This window comes from Hyaena hyaena, unplaced genomic scaffold, assembly GCF_003009895.1.
Source record: "Hyaena hyaena isolate Hyena2069 unplaced genomic scaffold, ASM300989v1 scaffold_298, whole genome shotgun sequence".
Taxonomy (NCBI): Eukaryota; Metazoa; Chordata; class Mammalia; order Carnivora; family Hyaenidae; genus Hyaena; species Hyaena hyaena.
Genome location: NW_024080927.1, coordinates 1,477,253 through 1,498,523, shown reverse-complemented (window position 1 = coordinate 1,498,523; position 21,271 = coordinate 1,477,253). Strand labels below are relative to the sequence as shown.

Below are 21,271 nucleotides of genomic sequence, written 5' to 3'. Positions count from 1 at the left end.
TCTAGCCTGCAACTAAAAGTTTGTATTAACTGTAAACTGCTTCTCAATGAGAATTTGATATCTATTCATTTTTACTGACTCTAGTTTTATTTAAATTATTTTCAGAGCTTAAGATGTGGGACCACAGGAGTGGTGACTTTTATCAGAGGTAACATGCTCCATGTGGCCTGGGTTGGGGATTCCCAGGTTATGCTTGTGAGAAAAGGCCAAGCTGTTGAACTAATGAAGCCACACAAACCGGACAGGGAGGTAAGTGTGCTGTTAGAGCACATGCCACAGAGGCAGTTTTCTAGTTATTAAGATTCATTTGATTATTATAATTACCACCACTGGCCGAGCAACCATGCCCACCTTACAAGGGAGTAATGAAGAGAACCTTTCCAGGAACTGATGAGTATTGTCTCTCTTGTTTACTATATAAGGCACACAAATAAATCCTGAATCCAATTATTTGCTTCTCTCTATTGCGTTGCTGTTTAGGATGAAAAGCAGCGAATTGAGGCTCTTGGAGGTTGTGTAGTCTGGTTTGGTGCCTGGAGGGTGAATGGAAGTCTGTCGGTCTCCAGAGCTATTGGTAGGAAAAACCAATTAATTTTTGTTTCTCCAAACTGTCCTCTTCCAGCTCATTGTCTTTTATTAACTCTCCAATAAGGAAACCTGAGATGGGACTTTATATTATCAGACTGCTTATTATTTAAAATAACAAGTAGATAATGCCTCTTAATTATTTGATTGAATCAATCTATTCAACTATATGTTTTAATGCCATTATTAAAAGGGAACTATATTAAGAAAACCAGAACTTCCTAGTTTCTATACTTTTTTTTTTTTTTTTTAATAGAAGCCCTTAATCTTTGAGACACAAATTTGCTTAAAACTATAGTGATTCTCATTTCATTCCATTTTGGGTCATATTTAGCTGGACTCAGTATTTTCAAGAGAATGAAAGGCTTTCCTCTCTACATTTTACCTTATGTCTTTAGTTGTTTTTCATTGAATTATAAAATGACATCAACAGTGTACTTTCTAGATGAAAACAATTTTCTTTATGTGGAATATACTGATTGCCAGATAACCCTAGGTTTCAAAGAATCTGGCTCTCTAGTATAAATTCTTCAGAAGAAGTCGTCAGTGAAACTATCTAAAACTTACAGAGTTAACAGCTAAGCTGATGAGACAAAATGACAAAATGCAAGGGTGTAAGTTCAAAGATAGTGCTGTTGTCTGAGTGTTATGTGGAAACTAATTTGACAATAAACTATTTGTAAAACAAACAAACAAACAAACAAAAAAGATAGTGCTGTTTCTATTTTTGTTTTACTTTGGCACCTAAGTTTATTATATTTTAGGCTTCATGTCTTAGCTTCATTTTCTGGTTTTTTAAAATGAATGAATTAGTGTGTGTGTGTATCTTTATAGGTGATATGCATGCATACTGCAGTTCTTAGTCCCTGCCTCCCTAAAGAGAAAATGAAGTAAGTAGTGTGACACAGGAATAAAATGGATAAATGGAATTCACATCTAATCCCCCAGTTTTGCTGATCATTACCAAAACATTCTAGAACATTAACAAAATCTCAAAGGATTGATTCAGTTTCACCAGTGATGTGAGTTCCTCCCACTCTTTGGGAAGGTGCTGGCAAGCTGTGAAGTGGCCCAAATGTGAGCAGCAGAAGGCTGAGAGAGAAAGTGAAAGCTGAAGGATCCTGAAAGTGCTTCTGAAAAAATAAGAATTAGTTTTATGTTAGACTGAGAGAGCTCTGGAATAAGACCACCGAGGGGAAATTTCTCATTACTAAAACACACCCTCATGTAAAATTATTTCTGACAATTCCTCTTGATCTTACTGTCTTTGTCAGAGTACTGAAAGGTATCTTTCATGCTGGTCACAGAACCAGCTTTACTAGAGAACCCTTTCCTTTTCTTGCTTCTAAAATATAACACAGGGGGAAGCTAAAAGCAAGGGAAGACTGTCCTTGCATAAGAGATGGTCTAAGACAGAATAAGGCAAACTTCATAGAGGAAATGACTTTTAGGTCGGATGTGGAGGACAGTGTGTAGGAAATTCCAGGGGTAGGGGCTTACAAACACATGGGCGCCTGAAAGGGCATGCCATGTTTTAGGAACAGCAACACATACAAAAGGCTAGGGCAGAGGGTAGGAGTGGTAAAAGTAAATTGCTGCCAGATTGTGACGGGGCTTATATGCCAGGCGAAGTAGTCTAGACTCTCCCAAGTGAATAGGCAGAGAGGCCACATGATCATTTGTAATCACTTATAAACGTTATTTTTTGGGGATGATGGTATAGAAGACGGACTAGAGTACAAAGACTAGATGGGCTCGTTCAGGGGCTGTTGATACAGTTTGTTAATGAGGGCAGCTCAGAAGGGATACAGAGGAGGTGGGAATTGATTGGATGGAAGTGACAGTTTGTAGGGGTAGAGGAAAGCTGACTTCGAGGTTTTTGACTTGTGTGATAAAGCATCTATAAAAAAGCAGCAGTTTGTGGGGTGGGGAAGAGGGTGGGTAATGAGTTCATTTTGGACATATTTTATATTCTAGGTACCTTACCTGTGTGATATTTTAGAAGAGATAATTTATATATAGTTGGAAATACAGATCTGGAGCTTAGAGTTCTGAGTTGCAGACAGAGATGTGGGAACTCATCCCATTTTGGCAATAATATTATTAATCTGTGGAGTAGTATTATATATATTAGTTGAAACTACAGGCATGGACGGCATTGTCCTAAAAGAACATCTAGTGTGCTGAGAGACTCAAGGATGAGGCTCATTACTTAAGGTCGATAACACAATGAAGTCCTGCTCTCTAGGTTTGTGTCTTGGCTCTGTCACTTTACAAGTTGTAGGCCTTGGGAAATTAACCTCCTTGTGTCTGTTGTTCTTCCTTTGTAAAGCAGGAATAGTGACAGTGAATGGCTCATGGAGTTTTTGTATTAAATGGTATAATACACATCCCACACTTAGAACCCTGCCTGGCACAGTTTTAGCACAAAATGATTGTCAGTGCTGTTATCAGTGAAGAAAATCAAGGAGGGATCAGATGTACACAAGTGGGCTACCACAGATACTAAGAGAAGAGGGTTTCTAAGACTTAAGTAGTCACAGGGTCAAGTGCTGGAGAGGTCAACTGAGATGTGGGATAAAAAAAAAGACATGGAATTCTGAAAGTAGGAAATAACTGGTAATATAGGAGAGAGATGTTTTGGATTAGTAGGTGGAAAGAAAAACAGAAAATCAGGAGAGAGAAAATGAGTAATAACAAAAGAACGTGTAGATTTAGTTTCTTGGGCAAGTTAGTGGTAAAGGAAATAGTGTGGTGGCTTGAGGGAAAAACTGATTTGTTAGGCCATCTACCAAAATCCAGTAGCTTAACTGAAAGAGAGAGGCGAAGAATGTGGGAAAGATTTGGAAAGCTCACAGAATAAAACAGGGGGTTAAATGGGGACAAGAAAAAGGACTCCTGAGCCGAGTTCAACTCTACTTAGGAAATAAGGGACACTTTTAAAGCTTTAAAAATGAACAGCTTTCAACAGTTTTTCCTCCTGAGCCCTTCAGATTTATGATCCAAAATTGACAGAGGCATGATGTTTCCTAGCATATGGAGAGAGGAGGTTGAAGATAAAAGGATGTTGCCATTTCTACCATGAAATGGATTATCATGCCCTCCTACCAATTTGGGGGCGAAATGTCATGAATTTGACATCCAAAGTAGAGCAGGTGAAAAGCCAGAATTTTGGCAGCATTTTGTCTGTGCAAATCTTTGTATGTTCTGTTCCAAACTAACAGTTGCAGTAGCCTTTTAATTGAAGCACTAAAACAAGATTTTTGGGAACAGTATGACTCAGATCACATTTATTTTTAGAGCTGGAATTTAGAAAATAATAATGATGATAATAATAGGTGGAGTAGGGGATGGGGAAATTTACTAAAGTGGATTGGTGGAGAACACCGAATCCCATGATTGGAAGTTTTGATTAGCTTTCTCAGGCTACTGGGAGGCATCATAGTAGAGAAGTGAAACTGAAGTTGATGGAATCAAAACCATGTTTGACAGAAGATGGTGTTGGCTACTGTATAAAAAAAGACTAGTTTCTTATCTTTTATCTGTTTTTCAGAGTATCCCATCATGAGACCTGCTGATAGGGCATGTGGCCCACACTGGTCCTAGCAGTTATCGCTAGGGCCTATTTGAGGATTACACAGGGATGTGAAGTGTTGGAGAGGACCTTACTTGGGTTGGAAAGAACCTACAACAAATTATCAGAAAGAGTGATGATAAAGCCAGGTCACTTAAGTATAATCATCTTCATTTTATCATCCCCTGGTCACAAAGTCCCTTTAGTACTTCATCAGTAACTGATGAGGGTTTGTAAGTAACAAATGCTAGGACTGGGGCCCAGGCAGTCTGACTCCACTAAGCTGTGCCTCACAAATGATAAAACATTTTGTAAATTTTAACTGTTTCCTAATTTAGCAGTTATTGCTAAATACTGTTTCCTATGTAAAGTAGAAAATGAGTATCCCTTGTTGTATGAATAAGCTATGTGGTTATTTAATAGGCTAAGGACCCTTTGCCTCTCTTCAAGCAGGCTCTCTCCAAGTACATAAAGGGAAACAATGAATATAGAGTGGAATGGATCTGGAAGTGCTCTAGATCTGAAAGTTCCACAATGCATTGTAGATGATTAATATTCTCAGTTGTCTGGTGACAGACTGGAGACCATGGGCCCACATTAAGCTAAGTTTCTGTCTCCACTCCAAGCACCCCATACATATACAGCTGCGTGTCATTGTTTAACAGCTGCCTCTATGTCTTTCAAATGTCATTCTGTACGTGGAAGAACTATTAAATGAGAGAAATAATGACCCAGTAGGGCTTTTGGGGTTCTCACAATTGTTCGTAAGTAGAGAATGAACAATAGCAATAAAAGTGGCGGGGGGAGGGAGTTCGATCAAAGACCAATGAAGAAAGCAAGAATATGGTAGTTCCTGAAGATGAGAGAAATATGGTTATACATTTTCCAGTTGTTCTCTAGAAGTTACAAGTAAAGCATCTTTAAAAAGCAGAAAGTGGGGCTTCTGGGTGGCTCAGTTGGGTAAGCAGCTGACTTCAGCTCTAAGATCTCACAGCTTGTGGGTCTGAGTCCAACTTTGGGCTCTGTGCTGACAGCTCAGGGCCTAGAGCCTGCTTCTGATTCTGTGTGTCCCTCTCTCTCTGCCCCTCCCCTGCTCGCACTCTGTCAGTCAGAAATAAATAAATGTTTAAAAAATAAACTTTAAAAACATTAAAAAAACAACAACAGAAAATAAGTAAAAAGTGGAAAGCAAACTAGACCGGGAACCCAAAGAGGCTCACATTCTAGTTCTCCTGTCTGAATCGTGGGATGACTTTTCCTGGCTTAAAGGAGTTGACTTGATTTTTAAAAATCCCAGGGTGCCTGGGTGGTTCAGTCAGTTAAGTGTCTGACTTCAGCTCAGGCCATGATCTCATGGTTCGTGGGTTCAAGACCCGCGTCGGGCTCTGTGCTGACAGCCAGCTCAGAGCCTGGAACCTGCTTTAGATTCTGTGTCTCCCTCTCTCTCTGACCCTCCCCTGCTCACGCTGTCTCTGTCTCTCAGAAATAAATAAAACATTAAAAAAATTTTTTTAAATCCCTTGTAACTCAAACCATTCTCTGCTAGCAGGATAAAGCTATTAATTTGAAAACAAGGACAGAAAATTTAAGTGTTTAATGAAGAGTGATCACAACTTTGGTTTTTTTTTTTTCTTCCAATGTGGACTTGTTCTCAAATCTCAAATCAAATTTAACCACTAATTTTTAAAAACAGCAGATCAATAAACAAATGTTACTATGTAAGACTGAAATTTTTCAATGCAGCAAGAAATTTAGATTTGACATTTGTTGCCATGCTCAGCTAAGCCTGAATCATAGCTAGAGGCACAAGATTCAGAGTGTAATAAGCTAGCTAAGAAATTAAGCCCAGTGAATGGCAATTATTTATAGAGAGTAAGGAGTGAGCAGCATCTGATTAACAAAGAATTCAAGTACTGTATTTTATCTGAAACTAGTCTATAAATTCTTTCCAGTATATTCATTCAGGTCACAATCCAGTAAATTATGATCAGTTACAGCATTGGGCATAAACAGTCCTGTAAACATGCAAGGTGAACCAATATCTGACCTACTTTCTAATTCCCACAGGAGATGCTGAACATAAGCCATATATCTGTGGGGATGCAGATTCTGCCTCTACTGTTCTGGATGGAACTGAAGACTACCTCATTCTGGCCTGTGATGGCTTCTATGATACCGTGAACCCTGACGAGGCAGTGAAAGTTGTGTCTGACCATCTGAAGGAGAACAATGGAGACAGTAGCATGGTTGCCCACAAATTAGTCGCATCAGCTCGTGATGCTGGGTCAAGTGATAATATCACTGTTATTGTGGTATTCCTGAGGGACATGAACAAAGCTGTAAATGTTAGTGAGGAATCAGATTGGACAGAGAACTCTTTTCAAGGAGGGCAAGAAGATGGTGGGGATGATAAGGAGAATCATGGAGAGTGCAAACGCCCTTGGCCTCAGCACCAGTGCTCAGCACCAGCCGATCTAGGCTATGATGGGCGTGTGGATTCATTCACTGATAGAACTAGCCTGAGCCCAGGGTCCCAAATCAACGTGCTGGAAGACCCGGGCTACCTAGATCTCACACAAATAGAAGCAAACAAACCTCACAGTGCCCAGTTTTTGCCACCAATTGAGATGTTTGGTTCTGGTGCACCAAAGAAGGCAAATCTTACTAATGAGCTAATAATGGAGAAAAAATCAGTTCAATCATCACTGCCTGAACAAAGTGGTGCTGGAGAGTTTCCCTCTTTTAATTTGGGTACAACAGGGCAGCAGATATACAGAATGGAGAGCTTATCTCCTGTCTGTCCTAGGTTGGAAAATGAACAGTTCAAATTCCTGGGAAAGAGAGTTTCCAGATTGTCTCATTTACGCTATCATTATTCAAAGAGATGGCATGGATTCAGGTTTAATACAAAGTTGTATTCATTTATGTCTGCCCAAGAGCCTTCCCACAAAATAGGCACTAGTCTGTCCTCACTTATTCGAAGTGGGAAGAGAAATAGGATGTTAAGAAGTTTTTTGCCGTGGAGGCAAAATATTTGGAAAGGATACAGTGCCAACATGATGAGGAAGCTCAGTAAGAGTAATGATATTCCAGAACCAGGTCTTCCTTGGAGCTATAAAATATAATACTTCCTCTCTTTAAAGTAGGCTAGCTAGCTCTCCCCCAATTAAAAACACCACTATCAGAGTAGAAACAAGGTAGACATTTCTGATATATGTGCTTCATTATGAAACCATGGATGGCTCAATACTTAAATGTAAATAGATCTCTAGGAAACTCCAAAGTGTTTTCAATCTAAAAAAAAAGTATTGGCGGTTTCACTAGCAAAATTATACAACTGGTCCCTGTGATGTGTCTCCACACCTACATACAATCCCCACTTTACTACCCTTCACATCACTAGTGGAAGCTTGTGAGTTAGTTACTTTAGTCAGGATATCTAGTGTTGAAATCTGAACGCAGGTGAAATCTGGTTTGATGTGCCTAATATATCTATGGAAAACTTAATGCAGAATTGGATTTAATTGGGGGATGTTCCTTAAGACTGGGAACTATGAGGGAAACCCTCCCCTCTTTTTTGGTTGGTAAAAGACTTAAAAGCCATATGGGTTTTAATTGGTTACAGTGAAAGCAGGAAATGAGTATAAAAGTGTCATATTTTCAGACTTGTGGTATACAGTCAAAAAGATATACTGATTTTTTTTTCCTGTAACATAAAAGATAATGAAAATTTTCTGAATTAAAAAGTATTTCCTAGGGCTGTGTAGCTATTTGGGAGTTTCATAACCTGTTATGGTGCTTTTGGCAGAATTTTTATTATTTGTCATTTTAGACTGCTGTCAACTGGTTTTAACCTATGATGCTAATATGTTTTTCACTGTACCTTCATCTCAGGAATAAAACTGATTTAATGGAGATGATGTTAGGTACAAATACACAAGAATCAAGTTACCATTTAAAAAAGAAAATCAAATAGTATTTCTATTTTTTCAGCTTTTTTTTTTTAAGTTCACAGCAAAAGCATACACTACTACAAAATAAAAAGTGGTTTTGGTGAATGAAAAATACTGTTTTTAACTTCTCTAAAATTGTTTCCCCCAAGGGAATGAAATAATTGGTGTGAAAGAGGTTGAAAGTACTGCCCAAAGTGAGCCCAAGTGCAAAGAGAGAAGGCAGAGAACGGAGACTGAGGTCTATCTAGTTATGGAGAATGCTCCAGAGGCCTGCTACATGCAACTTCAGACTACAGAGAGGACATCTTTCTCATTTCAGTAGTTACTTATATTTGATAATTTGTCTTTTTTTTTTTTTCCATTTCTGCAGTTTCAAGTTAGAAGCATATCCTTAAAGACAGCAAATAAACTAATAAGCAGATTCATTCAGTGAAGCTGCCTCTGATGCTCTGAGATTCGTGAATAATACCACATGACCTTTACCCTCCTCCCCCAGTCAACCGTGGGCCAGCCATACCATGGACAGCACCTGCCCACTCACTCAAACCACTGGGAGGCACCAAATGCTCTTGCTGAAAAATGTTCACTGCCTGTGTTTTTTATAGAATAATATTACTTTATGTTCCCCAGACCCATAATGAAGGACTCAGATTCCTAGATTTTAAAAACAAAGGACTGTAGCATAACTGGGTGCCAGTATAGCTGTATCAAATACATAAAAACTTCACTTTAGCAATGATCAGATTGTTAATCTATACATTTTATTTTTAAGAATTTGTAAGATTTTCAGTATTTCTCTTGATTTTGAAGTCATTTAATTCTTTTCTCAAGTCTTGTGACACGAGGCTACAAAGGAGGGAGTAAACATGGCTCCAGCTATAGTACCAGAATCTTCACCAACCTGATGTTTTACCCCCATACATGGACCTCACTCACATCTGTCACTTTCTGAAGCCTAGATCTTGTTAACAATCCATCAGGTGGTGTCAATTTCAAATCAGATTATCTAAGGAAACAAGAAAACATGCAGCAGAAATATTGGTACACATTATAGTCCAAAGCACTTACCTAAATTTTAAAAATTTTAAAGATTTTTTATAGTTGTCCATTACTACTATTTTTGATCAGAATAAAGAAAGGAAAGAAGATACAAATGATAGGTTTTTTTTCAGTGGGGAAAACAGTTGGATGAAACTCAAATACAAGTCACACCTTTAAGGGTCTGAATTTTGTAGATCTGACTATATTAGCAGTGTTAACTCCATTTTTCATACCGGTAGCCCTCTAGAAAATAAAGCAAAGTAGTTCTAGTGTGGTCAAGTTACAAACCAATATTGTGAAAAATAGCAACTCTTCATTTGTTCACAACATACATATTTATAGAGTAGTTAGGTACCATTTGTAAGGTAAATCCTTCAAAATTCTATATTAAAGTAGTGGTTATTGGTATGATATATGCTGCTCTTGGTTCTATAAACTAAGTAAAAAGCAGTGCTTTGTGAAATGCAGTGTTAGATCTTAATGCCACTGGTGATAGAAAGTAGTTCCCTTCAGTTCAAATCCTGTGCCCTTATTTGCTGCTTGCTAATGTAAGCAATAAGTACCCCTCTAACTAATGGTATCTACATATTCTGTAACTTGTATTTAATGATGGTGTATCTGGTGATTGTAAAAATATTAGATATAAAAGTATATATAATATATATTAACTGTTAATGCTGAGGTAATAGTCTGTGAATTATGTGTTTTGTACTTTCAACTAACTGTAATTTAGTGGTGGTGAAAATTCTACACTCAATCCTTCAGAGTGACAGTATCCCTTTTTCAATTTAACATGATATGCATCAATTTGTTTGCCTGCTAAAGTGTCATTAGAATAGGAAATAGGAAAATAAATATAAACAAGAAAGTGTAGTACTTGTTAGGGAAATAGACTTCAGGTTACCAAATGAAGTCATTACAAACTCCTTGTACATTCACTGTGAGTTTCAAAGGGAATACTTTAGGGTTTCCTTTGTTCACTTTCTAGATGTGTATCTTTGAAGGAAATCTGAGGTTTAGCAACATTACAGCACCAAACACTGGGGCTATTAATCCCACTTACATCTGTGCTAAAGGAGATGGTGGAAACAACACATGTATATACCTTTACTTTACCTAGAAGTGCCATCCACTGTCCTTGACTTAGTAAGATTAAAGTTACTGTTGCATTTAAGAAGGAGGCTCCTTGAAAGTAACACCTTTTCCAAGGACAGTGTCAACAATGTCAATGTCAACACTGAGTCCGATTCTGACCACATTTATAGTGGTATAATGTCAACGTGGTGGTATAGTGTCACACTGTATCTTCATGACAACCATACTCCATTGTTGGAACACTGTGCCAGTAAAAAGTGCAACATCTGATGGGCAGATGAAAATGATGCATAAAGAAGTTCAGTGTTTACAGATAAAACTGCTGTGGTTCAAGTACTTCTCCATCAAAGGCTTGCCAAGGCTTTGTGAGAAAGTGATTTGTAAATTATTACTTTAGTGTTTAAACATAATTTATTCACTCACTGACCATTCTCGCCTACACAAGGCCTCGAAAGGGGATACTATAGTTTTGGTCACATTGTAATTTTGGACAGTTTTTCTTTGAGTCTTAAATTAGCAAAAAAACATACTTTTTTCACCTTTTAAAACCATGTGATATTAAAGGAAAAATTACCCACTCTTCTGTTCCAACCTATGAATAGCTTAAATGTTCTTCTTCAAAATAAGATACCGCCAGTATTATCATATGACTATTTTCTAGACAAATGGTACTGTGTTGAAAAGTAATTGTTACTTCATCTTAGCAGTATTTTATCTTCTATTTTGGAGACTATTGTACTAATTAGAAAACAGGAAATAAGACTGGGAACTCCAGATTGACACAGCAGTTGTTCTGGAAAAGGAAATACTTTAATAAACTCTGATGTATTAGATAATCCACAGATACATCATTGTTAACTCTTACTCTAGGTGCTCTTTGGTGAGAGAAAGGCTTTGTTCCCTTGTTTGTGACATTTCTCTGCAAAGAATTCTCTATGGAGTGAAGCAAATGAAGTGAATCATTTCTTACCAAGTAAATTTATCAATTTACAAACCTGCTCTATAGCTCACTTTTGAGTTCAGTTGTAATCATAAGTGATCCTTCATATTTTATTTATTAAAACTGTTCATTCAGGTTAAGACATGTGGAAATATTGCCAATACCTTAATAAAACCCAGCAATTTAAAACCACTAGTCATTTGTCTTTTTATTCAAAGGAAAGATAAGCTATTTACTGCAAGGGTTAATCATAGCAACAAAGAACCTCAAACCAAGCAGAACTCCTAACCTAGATTAATTCAGACTCTGCAAAACAAGTCGAAGCAGGAGGAAAGGACTGCTGTTTTAGGTGTAAAAACAATTCAACAAACGGTCTAGTCTCCTACACAAGATGTGTCACTTTCAACAAACTATACAGAGCCATATGGGGAAAAAAAGAGTGAAGCAATCATCAGAACCAGATTACCACCCTTCATAGCCAAAGCAATCTTGAGAAAGAACAAAGCTGGAAGTATCACAATCCCAAATTTCAAGATATACTATGAAGTTGTAGGAATCAAAACAGTATGGTACTGGCACAAAAACAGACCTAGTGATCAGTGGAGGAGAAACGCACACAGTCAATATGTGACAAAGGAGGTAAAACTATACAAGAGGGAAACGTCAGTCTCTTCAATAAATGGTGGTAAGAAAACTGGACCACAGTCACTCTAACATGGTATACAAAAGTAAATTCAAAATGGATTAGATACCTAAATATGAGACTGGAAACCAAGACAAACCACACCAAAAACTTAGAAGAAAACATAGGTAGTAATAATGTCTTTCACATGGGCGTGAGCAACATTTTTCTAGGTATGTTTCCTCAGGTAAAGGAAACAAAAGCAAAAGTAAACTACTGGAACTACACTAAAACAAAAAGCATTTGCACATTGAAGGAAACTAACAACAAAATGAAAAGGCAACCTACGGAATGGGAGCAGATATTCACAAATGACACATCTGATAAAGGGATAATACCCAAAATACCTAACATATATAACTAAACATCAAGAAAACAATCTGAATAGAGTACCCAAATAGACATTATTCCAAAGATGATATAGAGATGGCAAACAGATCCATGAAAAGATGTTCAGTATCACTAGTCATCAGGGAAATGCAAATCAAAACCAAATGAGCTATTATCATCTCACACCAGAATAGCTAGCATCAAAAACACAGGAAATAAATGTTGGCAAGTATGTGGAGAAAATGGAACCCTCATGCAACACTGGTGGTATGTAAACTGGTGTAGCCACTGTGGAAAACAATACGGAGATTCCTCAAAAAATTAAAAATTGAGGGGTGCCTGGTGGCTCAATAGGTTAAGTGACTTGATTTCGGCTCAGGTCAGGATTTCACGGTGGGTTTGAGGCCTGGGCTCTGTGTGGTGTGGAACCTGCTTGGGATTTCTCTCTCTCTCTCACCCTCCCCTACTCATATGTGCACAGCTTGCATGCTCTCTCAAAAATAAACTTTAAGGAAAAACTAAAAAATTAACTGAGGCACCTGGCTGGCTCAGTTGGAGAAGTGTGTATGTGTGACTCTTGATCTTGGGGTCATGAGTTCAAGCCCCACACTGGGTCAAACAAGTAAAATAGAATTACCGTGTGATCCAGTACTTCCACTACTGGGTATTTACCCAAAGGAAATGAAACACTAATTCAAGAAGATTGTATATATACACTCCTGTTTACTACAGCACTATTTACAATAGCCAAGCTATGGAAGCAACCCAAATGTCCATTGATAGGTGATTGAATAAAAAAGTTGTGACACACAGGAATATTACACAGATATAAAAAGGGTTACAGTCTTGCCATCTGCAATAACATAAATGTACAATGGATATTATGTTAAATGAAGCCAGAGAAAGACAAATACCGTATGATTTCCTTTATATGTGCAACCTAAAAAAGGAAAGAAGAGACCCATAAATACAGAGAACTAACTATTGGTTGCCAGAGAAGAGGGCAGCATGGCCATGGGTGAAGGGAAGTGGAAGATTTAGGTCTCCAGTTACAGAACAAATAAGTCACGGGGACAAAAGGTACAGCATAAGGAATACAATTGGTTGTATTGCAATAGTGTTGTATGGGGACAGATGGTAGCTGTCACTTGTGAACATACAGCATAATTTACAGAGATGTTGAATCACTATGCTTGTTGTATACCTGAAACTAATGTAACACTGTGTATTGACTATATATCAACTAAAAAAATACACAACTCTGAAAAAAAAAAGCAGTGACTCTGGGGGCAGTATGTTAAGCATCCAACTCTTCATTTTGGCTCAGATCTTGATCTCATGGTCCATAGGACTGAGCCCCTCATTAGGCTCTGTGGTGGCATCATGGAAGCTGCTTGGGATTTTCTTCTCTCCCCCTCTCGCTGTCCCTCTCCCCCGATCTTTCAAAATAAACATTTAAAAAAAAAAAAGAAAGAAGAACCAGGACAAAGATTTTGGGACAGAGAATTTAAAATAACTATGGTTAGGGGCGCCTGGGTGGCTTAGTCGCTTAAGCGTCCGACTTTTGCTTAGGTCATGATCTCGCGGTTCGTGGGTTCGAGCCCCGCTTCGGGCTCTGTGCTGACTGCCAGCTCAGAGCCTGGAGCCTGTTTCAGTCTGTGACTCCCTCTCTCTCTGACCCTCCCCTGCTCACGCTGTCTCTCTCTCTCTCTCCTAGAAATAAATAAAAACCTTAAAAAAAAATTTTTTTTTAAATAAATAACTATGGTTAGGGGTGCCTGGGTGGCTCAGTCACTTAAGTATTGGCTCAGATCATGATCTCATGGCTCATGAATTTGGGCCCCACGTCAGGCTCTGTGCTGACAGCTCAGAGCCTGGAGCCTGCTTCGGATTCTGTGTCTCCCTCTCTCTATGCCCCTCCCCCGCTTGTGCTCTGTCTCTCAAAAATAAACATTAAAATATTTTTTAAACAACTATGGTTAAGATGTTATGGAAATGGTGGACAACAAATGCAAGATCTTATAGGTGGTTTTAGCAAAGAGAAACTATAAAAAAATGCTAGAAATGAAAAATACTGTAATAGAGATGATGAATGCTTTTGATTAGCTAATCAGTGGATTGTACACTGCTGAGAATTGGTAAACTTAAAGATAAATCAATGTAAATTACACACACACACACACACACACACACACACACACAGAAGGAAAAATGAAAACAAAATAATCCCAGAAGAGAACATACAAGAGCTGTGGGACAGTATGAGTCTAATATATGCATATAACTGGAATCCTAGAAGAAGAGAAAGACAGTGCAGAAGAAATATCTGAATAATAGAGAATTTCCAAAAAATCAGACATCAAACCATAGATCCAGGAAGCTCACAGAATACATAGCAGGATAAATACCAAGAACACACACCTAGGAAAAAGAAATCTCTTCCAGATTGCTTCACTGGTGAATTCTACCCAACATTTAAAGAATAAATAACACCAATTCTATAATTCTCTTCTAGAAATCAGATTTTTTAAGGTCTGCATTACTGTGACACCAAATCAGATGGAAGACAGAAATACTAAACTACACACCAACATCCCTCTTGCATATAGATGAAAAAGTCCTCAGCAAAATATTAGCAAAACCAGTATCACTTATTAGAATGGCTAAAATTAAAACATGCTGACAGTACCAAGTGTTTGTAAGATCCAACTAGAACCCTCACATGTTGCTGTTAGTATTGTAAAACGGCAGTGCCACTTCTGGAAAAGTTTGGCAGTTTCTTATGAAGTTAAGCAGTACTTGCTACATGATTGTGATGAGTTCTGACACCAACTACCTGGAGCGAGGCCAAACTTCATGGTTTAAGGCCAAAGTCCTCTCACTTCAAACATCAGCTCCAAGTTTGGGGGTTTAGAACCACCCTCCTTTCTGAGGAGTTGACTATAAATCTGGGGGTTCCCACTGGGATACTCCTGGCAACCATGATCTGTTCTCTGTCCTTTTAGTTTTCTCATTTCCACAGTGTCATGTAAATACAATCAATTCCATAGCCTTTCACTTAGCAAAATGCATTGGGTTTCATCCATGTTGTATGAATCAGCAATTCCTTTATTGCTGAGTAATAGTCCACTGTATGGGTGTACCACAGTTTATTTACCCACTGAAGAATATCTGGGTTATTTCAAGTTTAGGGTGATCATAAATCTTACAAATGTTTGTGTGTAGATTTTTATGTGAACACGAGTTTTCATTCTCTAGAGTAATACATGCCTTGGAATGGGATTGCTGGGTGTGTGATAAAGATCTGGCTGGTCTCTGGTTCCTAGAATACATACGCCTTGGAGTGTCCTGAATGACCCTCAGGTTTGACAATTGCTAGAACTCACAGAACTCAGGGAAATACTTGTTATTATAGTTTTATTATACAAAAGATCCAAACCAGGCCCAAAAAAGATGCATAGAGCCAGGTCTAGAAGAGTCCCAATGTGAAGTTTCCTTGTGACCAGAGCATTCTGTCTTCCCAAAACAATGGATGACAATACAGAGTACTGCGTACCAGGAAAGTTCATCTGAGCTTCAGTATCCAGCGATTTTACTGAGGTTTCATAAGGTAAGCATGACAGACTCACTGGCAATGAGCCTGAACTATTCAGGCTGATATCAAGTGATTATGAACCCCAATGCTCTAATCACGTAATTAATTAGTCTAACATGCCAGCCCCCCATCTTGAGTTATCTCATAAACATAAGCTATCAGGACCGACCATAAATAACAAAGACAATTCTATCATTCATAATCACCCTAAACTGGAAATAACCCAAATGTCCTTCAATGGGTAAATAAACTGTGGTACGCCCACACAGTCAACTAGTACTCAGCAATAAAGGAAGTGCTAATTCATACAACATGGATGAAACCCAATGCATTTTGCTAAGTAAAAGGCTATGTATCGATTCTATTTACATGACACTCCAGAAAAGGGAAAACTAAAAGGACAGAAAACAGATCATGGTTGTCAAGAGTTGTGGGGAGCAGTGGGAAGGATTTACTTAACACAAGGGAATTTTGAGGGTAATGGAACTGTTCTATATAGTATTATGGTGGCAGATACACACCTTTGTATTTGTCAAAACCCACAGAACTACACTGTAGTGCAAAGTCTGAATTTTAATGTATGTAAATTTAGAAATCAACCAGGATATGTGGGGAGGACAAAATGCAGACTGTAACAGATGAATCTGACTATATTACAAATGAATCATTTAATCACACTGAAGAGGATGGTGCAGAAAAGAACTAATGTTAACTCTGAATCTTAGGACCTAAATAACTTTTGGAAAGTGTCAGGATACTGGAGGCTAAAAACAAAAAACTGTACACCAACACTGTCCTGTAGTTGGTAAACTTGTTCTTCACAAAGATATAGGTCAACAGTTCTGAAACTACTTGGTTTATATACTACAGTTAAACAAGTAAGAAAATATACGGTAACTGGGCGCCTGGGTGGCTCAGTAGGTTGAGGGTACTGACTCTTGATATCAGCTCAGGTTGTGATCTTGTGGACTCCTGGTTTGTCTTCTTAAAACATATTTACATACCCATACATATACAAAGACACAGAGAGACATGTTTGCATGAGAAAGTATATATTCTACCCACCTATAAGGAGTAGAAGCAGTGACACTCCAATAACAATAAGCACACCTTAACACCCCAATCTTACTAAATACCACTGTCCACAAAAGGAGGCAGAGCAAACACAAGCTGAGCCTGCAGCATCTTGTGAAAGGGAGAAGAGGGAAAGGAGGTGGGAGGAACATACCAAAAGGACACAAAAGCTAACCTGAAAAGAGCTTTCAACAGCCAAAACTAGAACGGAACTGTAAAATAATGACAATATTGGATCATAAAGAATAAAATAAGATCCATGAGTGTACATTGTAAGTGGTTGAATAAAGAGCTAAATGGGAATGAAGGGACTTTTCCTTATAGAATTCTAATAATAAATGAATAAGGAATAGGGAAAGAGGAAAAAATTAGAACACTGCAGTAATAATCGTTGTAGGCAAGATCCACTAGTAGGTGCTAAAAGTAGTAAGAGTTTAAGCAGAAACAGAGTATTTGCATAGTCTCAAAGTATTTGCCCCAAATATTTAGTAATTACAAAGGGAAAAACCGTAAACAGTGGGAATCCTGGCAGATACCACCCTAATCACCTGACCAAGATTAGCATCATCAATAATAGCGACCTGCATTACATAGCCCCTGATACACTGCATTGAAAAGGGCACATCACATCTGTGGTAGCTTTTCCAATAATGCTTAATCTCAGTTAAATATGAGAAAATATCAAACAAACCCACATAAGGGAACATTCTATAAAATAATTGGTTCTCTTCAAAAATGTCAAGGTCATGAAAGACTGGAAAGACTTGAGGAACTGATCCTAAGAAAACATGACAACTAAATGCAAAGTGGATGCTGGACTGGATCGTGGAACAGAAAAGGACATTAATACAATAAGTGGTGGGGTGCCTTGTGCCTCAATCGGTTAACCATCCAACTCTTGATTTCAGCTACGGTCATGATCTCATGGTTTGTGGGACTGAGCCCCGCTTCAGGTTCTGCACTACTAGCACAGAGCTGTGTGGGATTCTCTCTCCCCCTTTATCTTTGCCTCCTACCCTTCCACTCACATGCATGTGTTTTTTTTTCCAAAATAAACATTAAAAAATAAATAACTGGTGAAATCTGAATAAATTCTATAGTTAACAATACTCTAAACAAGCCTAATTTCCTAGTTTTGATTACTGTTCTATAGTTATAGATGTTAACAAAAGCAGAAGCTGAGTAAGCTGGGTGACTGGTATATGGGAACTCTGTCAAGATTTTTATCTCTTTTATAAATCTAAAATTACCTCAAAATAAAAAGCTAAAAAATAGGCAAATCTGGAGCTTTTTAATTATTAGGTATAAAAATGCTGGATTTGGTTCAAGTGTGATGAACTGAAAAAAGTAACAGACCAGCAATTCATTCCATTCTTGCCAGTGGTGTGGAACCTTGAGAGAATCACCTAACCTCCCTGAACTGCATGTTTCTCGGCCAAATGGGTATGACACACAAATCATCTACCTCAAAGGTACTTAAGAATTCAACGACACAGTTGGTCAATGTTGTCCAGAAACCATATGTTTGTGCACACTGCAAGCATTAACTACTATATCTTTTGGCTTAAGAGAAAACGTTCATTAAGAAGAAATTTTCTAGGAGAAAACATGAAATAAAAATACTGAATACTGGGGGCACCTGCTAGCTCAGTCAATAGAACAAAAGATTTCTTGATCGGGGGTCATGAGTTCAAGCCCCATGTTGGCAGCATAATTTACTTTAAAAAACGAAATACTGAAACAGGTAATAGTGGAAGGAAAGACCAAGTGCTATTATGCTCTTCAGCAAAAAGGGGACAAGCATGGGGAGAGGAGGGAAGGAGAGATGGGGACTATTAAGATACACAAAGTGCCAGAAAGTAGGGACAGAGTAGAGGAACTCGCTGGAAATTTGTGTCCACTACTCATGATTTACATAGACTCTAGGTGGTAACAGCTACATGTAGAAGAATGGGAGGGAAGGGGAGAAAGAAGATCTCTAGCAGACCAGATCATGTACAACCAATGGGAAGAGGGAAAAGGAACTGGTAACTTCCCCTATGCTTTCTCCTCTCACTCACTGCTACCTAAGAGTAGCATAGCCAAAGTACACATATCACCCCAAGGAAGAGGGAAGATTTCCTGGGACCACTGAGGAATTTGGTGCAGACTTACTATATAACGTGACTAGAAATTGGGAAAGTAATTATATTTTTCAAAAATCCCACTATTGGGGCGCCTGGGTGGCTCAGTTGGTTAAGCGTACAATTTCAGCTCAGGTCATGATCTTGTGGTCCGTGTGTTTGAGCCCTGCGTCAGGCCCTGTGCTGACAGCTCAGAGCCTGGAGCCTGCTTCAGATTCTGTGTCTGCCTCCCTCGTTGCACCTCCCCTGCTCACACGCTTTCTCTCAAAAATAAACATTAAAAGAAAAAAAAAAGATCCCACTAGTAAATGCTAATAGGTCCTTCATCTCTGAAGAAATCTTTTGGTCTTCAAGAGAAAGGTAATGAGAGAATCCCAAGCAGACTCTGTGCTGACAGCACAAAGCCTGAAGCGGGGTTTGGACTCATAAACTATCAGATCGTGAGTATAGCCGAAACCAAGAGTTGGATGCTTTAACCAACTGAACCATCCAGGTGCCCCTTTCAGGATTCTTATGATTAGAACAGGGTAGTACCCACCATTACTTCATATGACAAAACTAAACACAAAACTAATCAAATGTTCACTTTTTTGACTTAAAAATCATACTTTCTCAGAATGAAATCTTGCCATTTGCAGCAACACGGATGGAACTGGAAGGTATTATGCTAAGTAAAATAAGTCAGTCAAAGACAGATACCATATATTTTCACTCATATGTGGATCTTGAGAAACTTAACAAAAGACCGTGGGGGAGGGGAAGGGGGGAAAGAGTTACAGAGAGGAAGGGAGGCAAACCATAAGAGACTCTTACAGAGAACAAACTGAGGGTTGATGGGGAGTGGGGGAGAAGGGGAAGTGGGTGATGGGCATTGATGAGGGTGTTTGTTGGAATGAGCACTGGGTATTGTATGGAAGCCTATTTGACAATAAATTATATTTTAAAAAATCATGTTTTCTCAAAACTAAACCTTCTATACTAAAACAGCATGAAGTTCCCATTAATATCAATGAAGCAGAAGTCAGCAAATGTTATCTGTAAAGGGTGTGAGAGTAAATATTTGAGGCTCTGGAGCTAACAGGTTTCCTTAGTAGCTACTCAACTCTGCTGCTGTAGGGCAAAAGCAGTTATGACAAACTATAAATAAACAGATGTTAATAGTATGTTCCAATACCACTTTTGTTTCCAAAAATAAATAGCGGTAAGGATTTGGCTCAAGGACAGTAGTTGCCTGTCTAAAGAGAATGGCACACTTGTTAACTGAATCTCATTTTTCTCAATGACTGAAAATTTATATATGCTGCGTATTTCTTACCATTTTACAATTCACAAACATTACTTGAAGTGAACTGGAACCCAACAAAATAGGCATAATTTTCTTCATCATAGTGCAACTGCTTTTGAGTACTCATTCTGTCATTTAGCTACCTACCAGAGTTTGTTCTTGATTTTTGGTAAAATATGTTTTCAACTTTAATTACAAAATAGAGAATTTTATACCAGGAGGGCAGGTTCAGTATTATTTCTTTAGAACCTTGCTTTTTTTTTTTTTTTTTTGCTTTTCAAGAGACAGACTTTTTAAATATGGAGTCAGAATATGATACGAATAAGTTAGGTTCCTAAAATACATGAGAATACAACAATTAAGCTCAAATATTTTCCCTACAAAGGTTAAGTTTTTTAAATTTTTTAATGTTTATTTTTGAGAGAGACAGAGCATGAGCAAGGGAGGGGCAGAGAGAGAGGAAGACACAGAATCCAAAGTAGGCTCCAGGCTCTGAGCTGTTAGCACAGACCCCAGACCTGGTGCTCAAAGTCATGAACCGTGAGATCATGAGCCAAAGTTGGATGCTTAACTGACTGAGCCACCCAGGTATCCCTGACTCATTTTTTTTTAGAGTTTATTTATTCATTTTGAGAGAGACAGAGACAGCATGAATTGGGGAGGAGCAGAGAGACAGGAAGAGAGAGAATCCTAAGCAGGCTCTGTGTCACTTGATGCAGAACTTGAACCAATGAAGTGTGAGATCATGACCTTAGCGGAAATCACGAGTTGGACACTTAACCAACCACAAGTGTCTGAGTCTGGATCTCAGTCCAGGTCTTATCTCAGGGTGCTGAGCTGAAGCCCCATGTTGGGCTCCAATACTGGGTGCAGACCCTAACAAAAGAAAAAAAAGAAAAGAAAAAAAAAGAAAAGAAAAGAAAAGAAAAGAAAAGAAAAGAAAAGAAAAGAAAAGAAAAGAAAAGAAAAGAAAAGAAAAGAAAGAAAAAAGAAA

The 21,271-nt window shown here is 38.3% G+C and overlaps 2 protein-coding genes across 3 annotated transcripts in view; one reads left to right on the top strand and one right to left on the bottom strand.

Moving 5' to 3' along the window:
- The window catches only part of PPM1E (protein phosphatase, Mg2+/Mn2+ dependent 1E), a 221,537-nt gene extending 213,434 nt beyond the window's left edge, over positions 1-8,103 (top strand). The window contains exons 5-7 of the mRNA XM_039247299.1: positions 106-249; positions 481-574; positions 6,227-8,103. Coding sequence (XP_039103230.1) covers positions 106-249; positions 481-574; positions 6,227-7,284 — 1,296 coding nt within the window. The 3' untranslated portion in view covers positions 7,285-8,103. The remainder of the gene's footprint in view (positions 1-105; positions 250-480; positions 575-6,226) is intronic.
- An 802-nt stretch (positions 8,104-8,905) lies between these two features.
- Positions 8,906-21,271, bottom strand: part of TRIM37 (tripartite motif containing 37) — a 131,107-nt gene continuing 118,741 nt past the window's right edge. For both annotated transcript variants that reach the window (XM_039247312.1, XM_039247315.1), the window contains one exon: positions 8,906-9,118. In XM_039247312.1, coding sequence (XP_039103243.1) covers positions 9,115-9,118 — 4 coding nt within the window. In that variant the 3' untranslated portion in view covers positions 8,906-9,114. The remainder of the gene's footprint in view (positions 9,119-21,271) is intronic.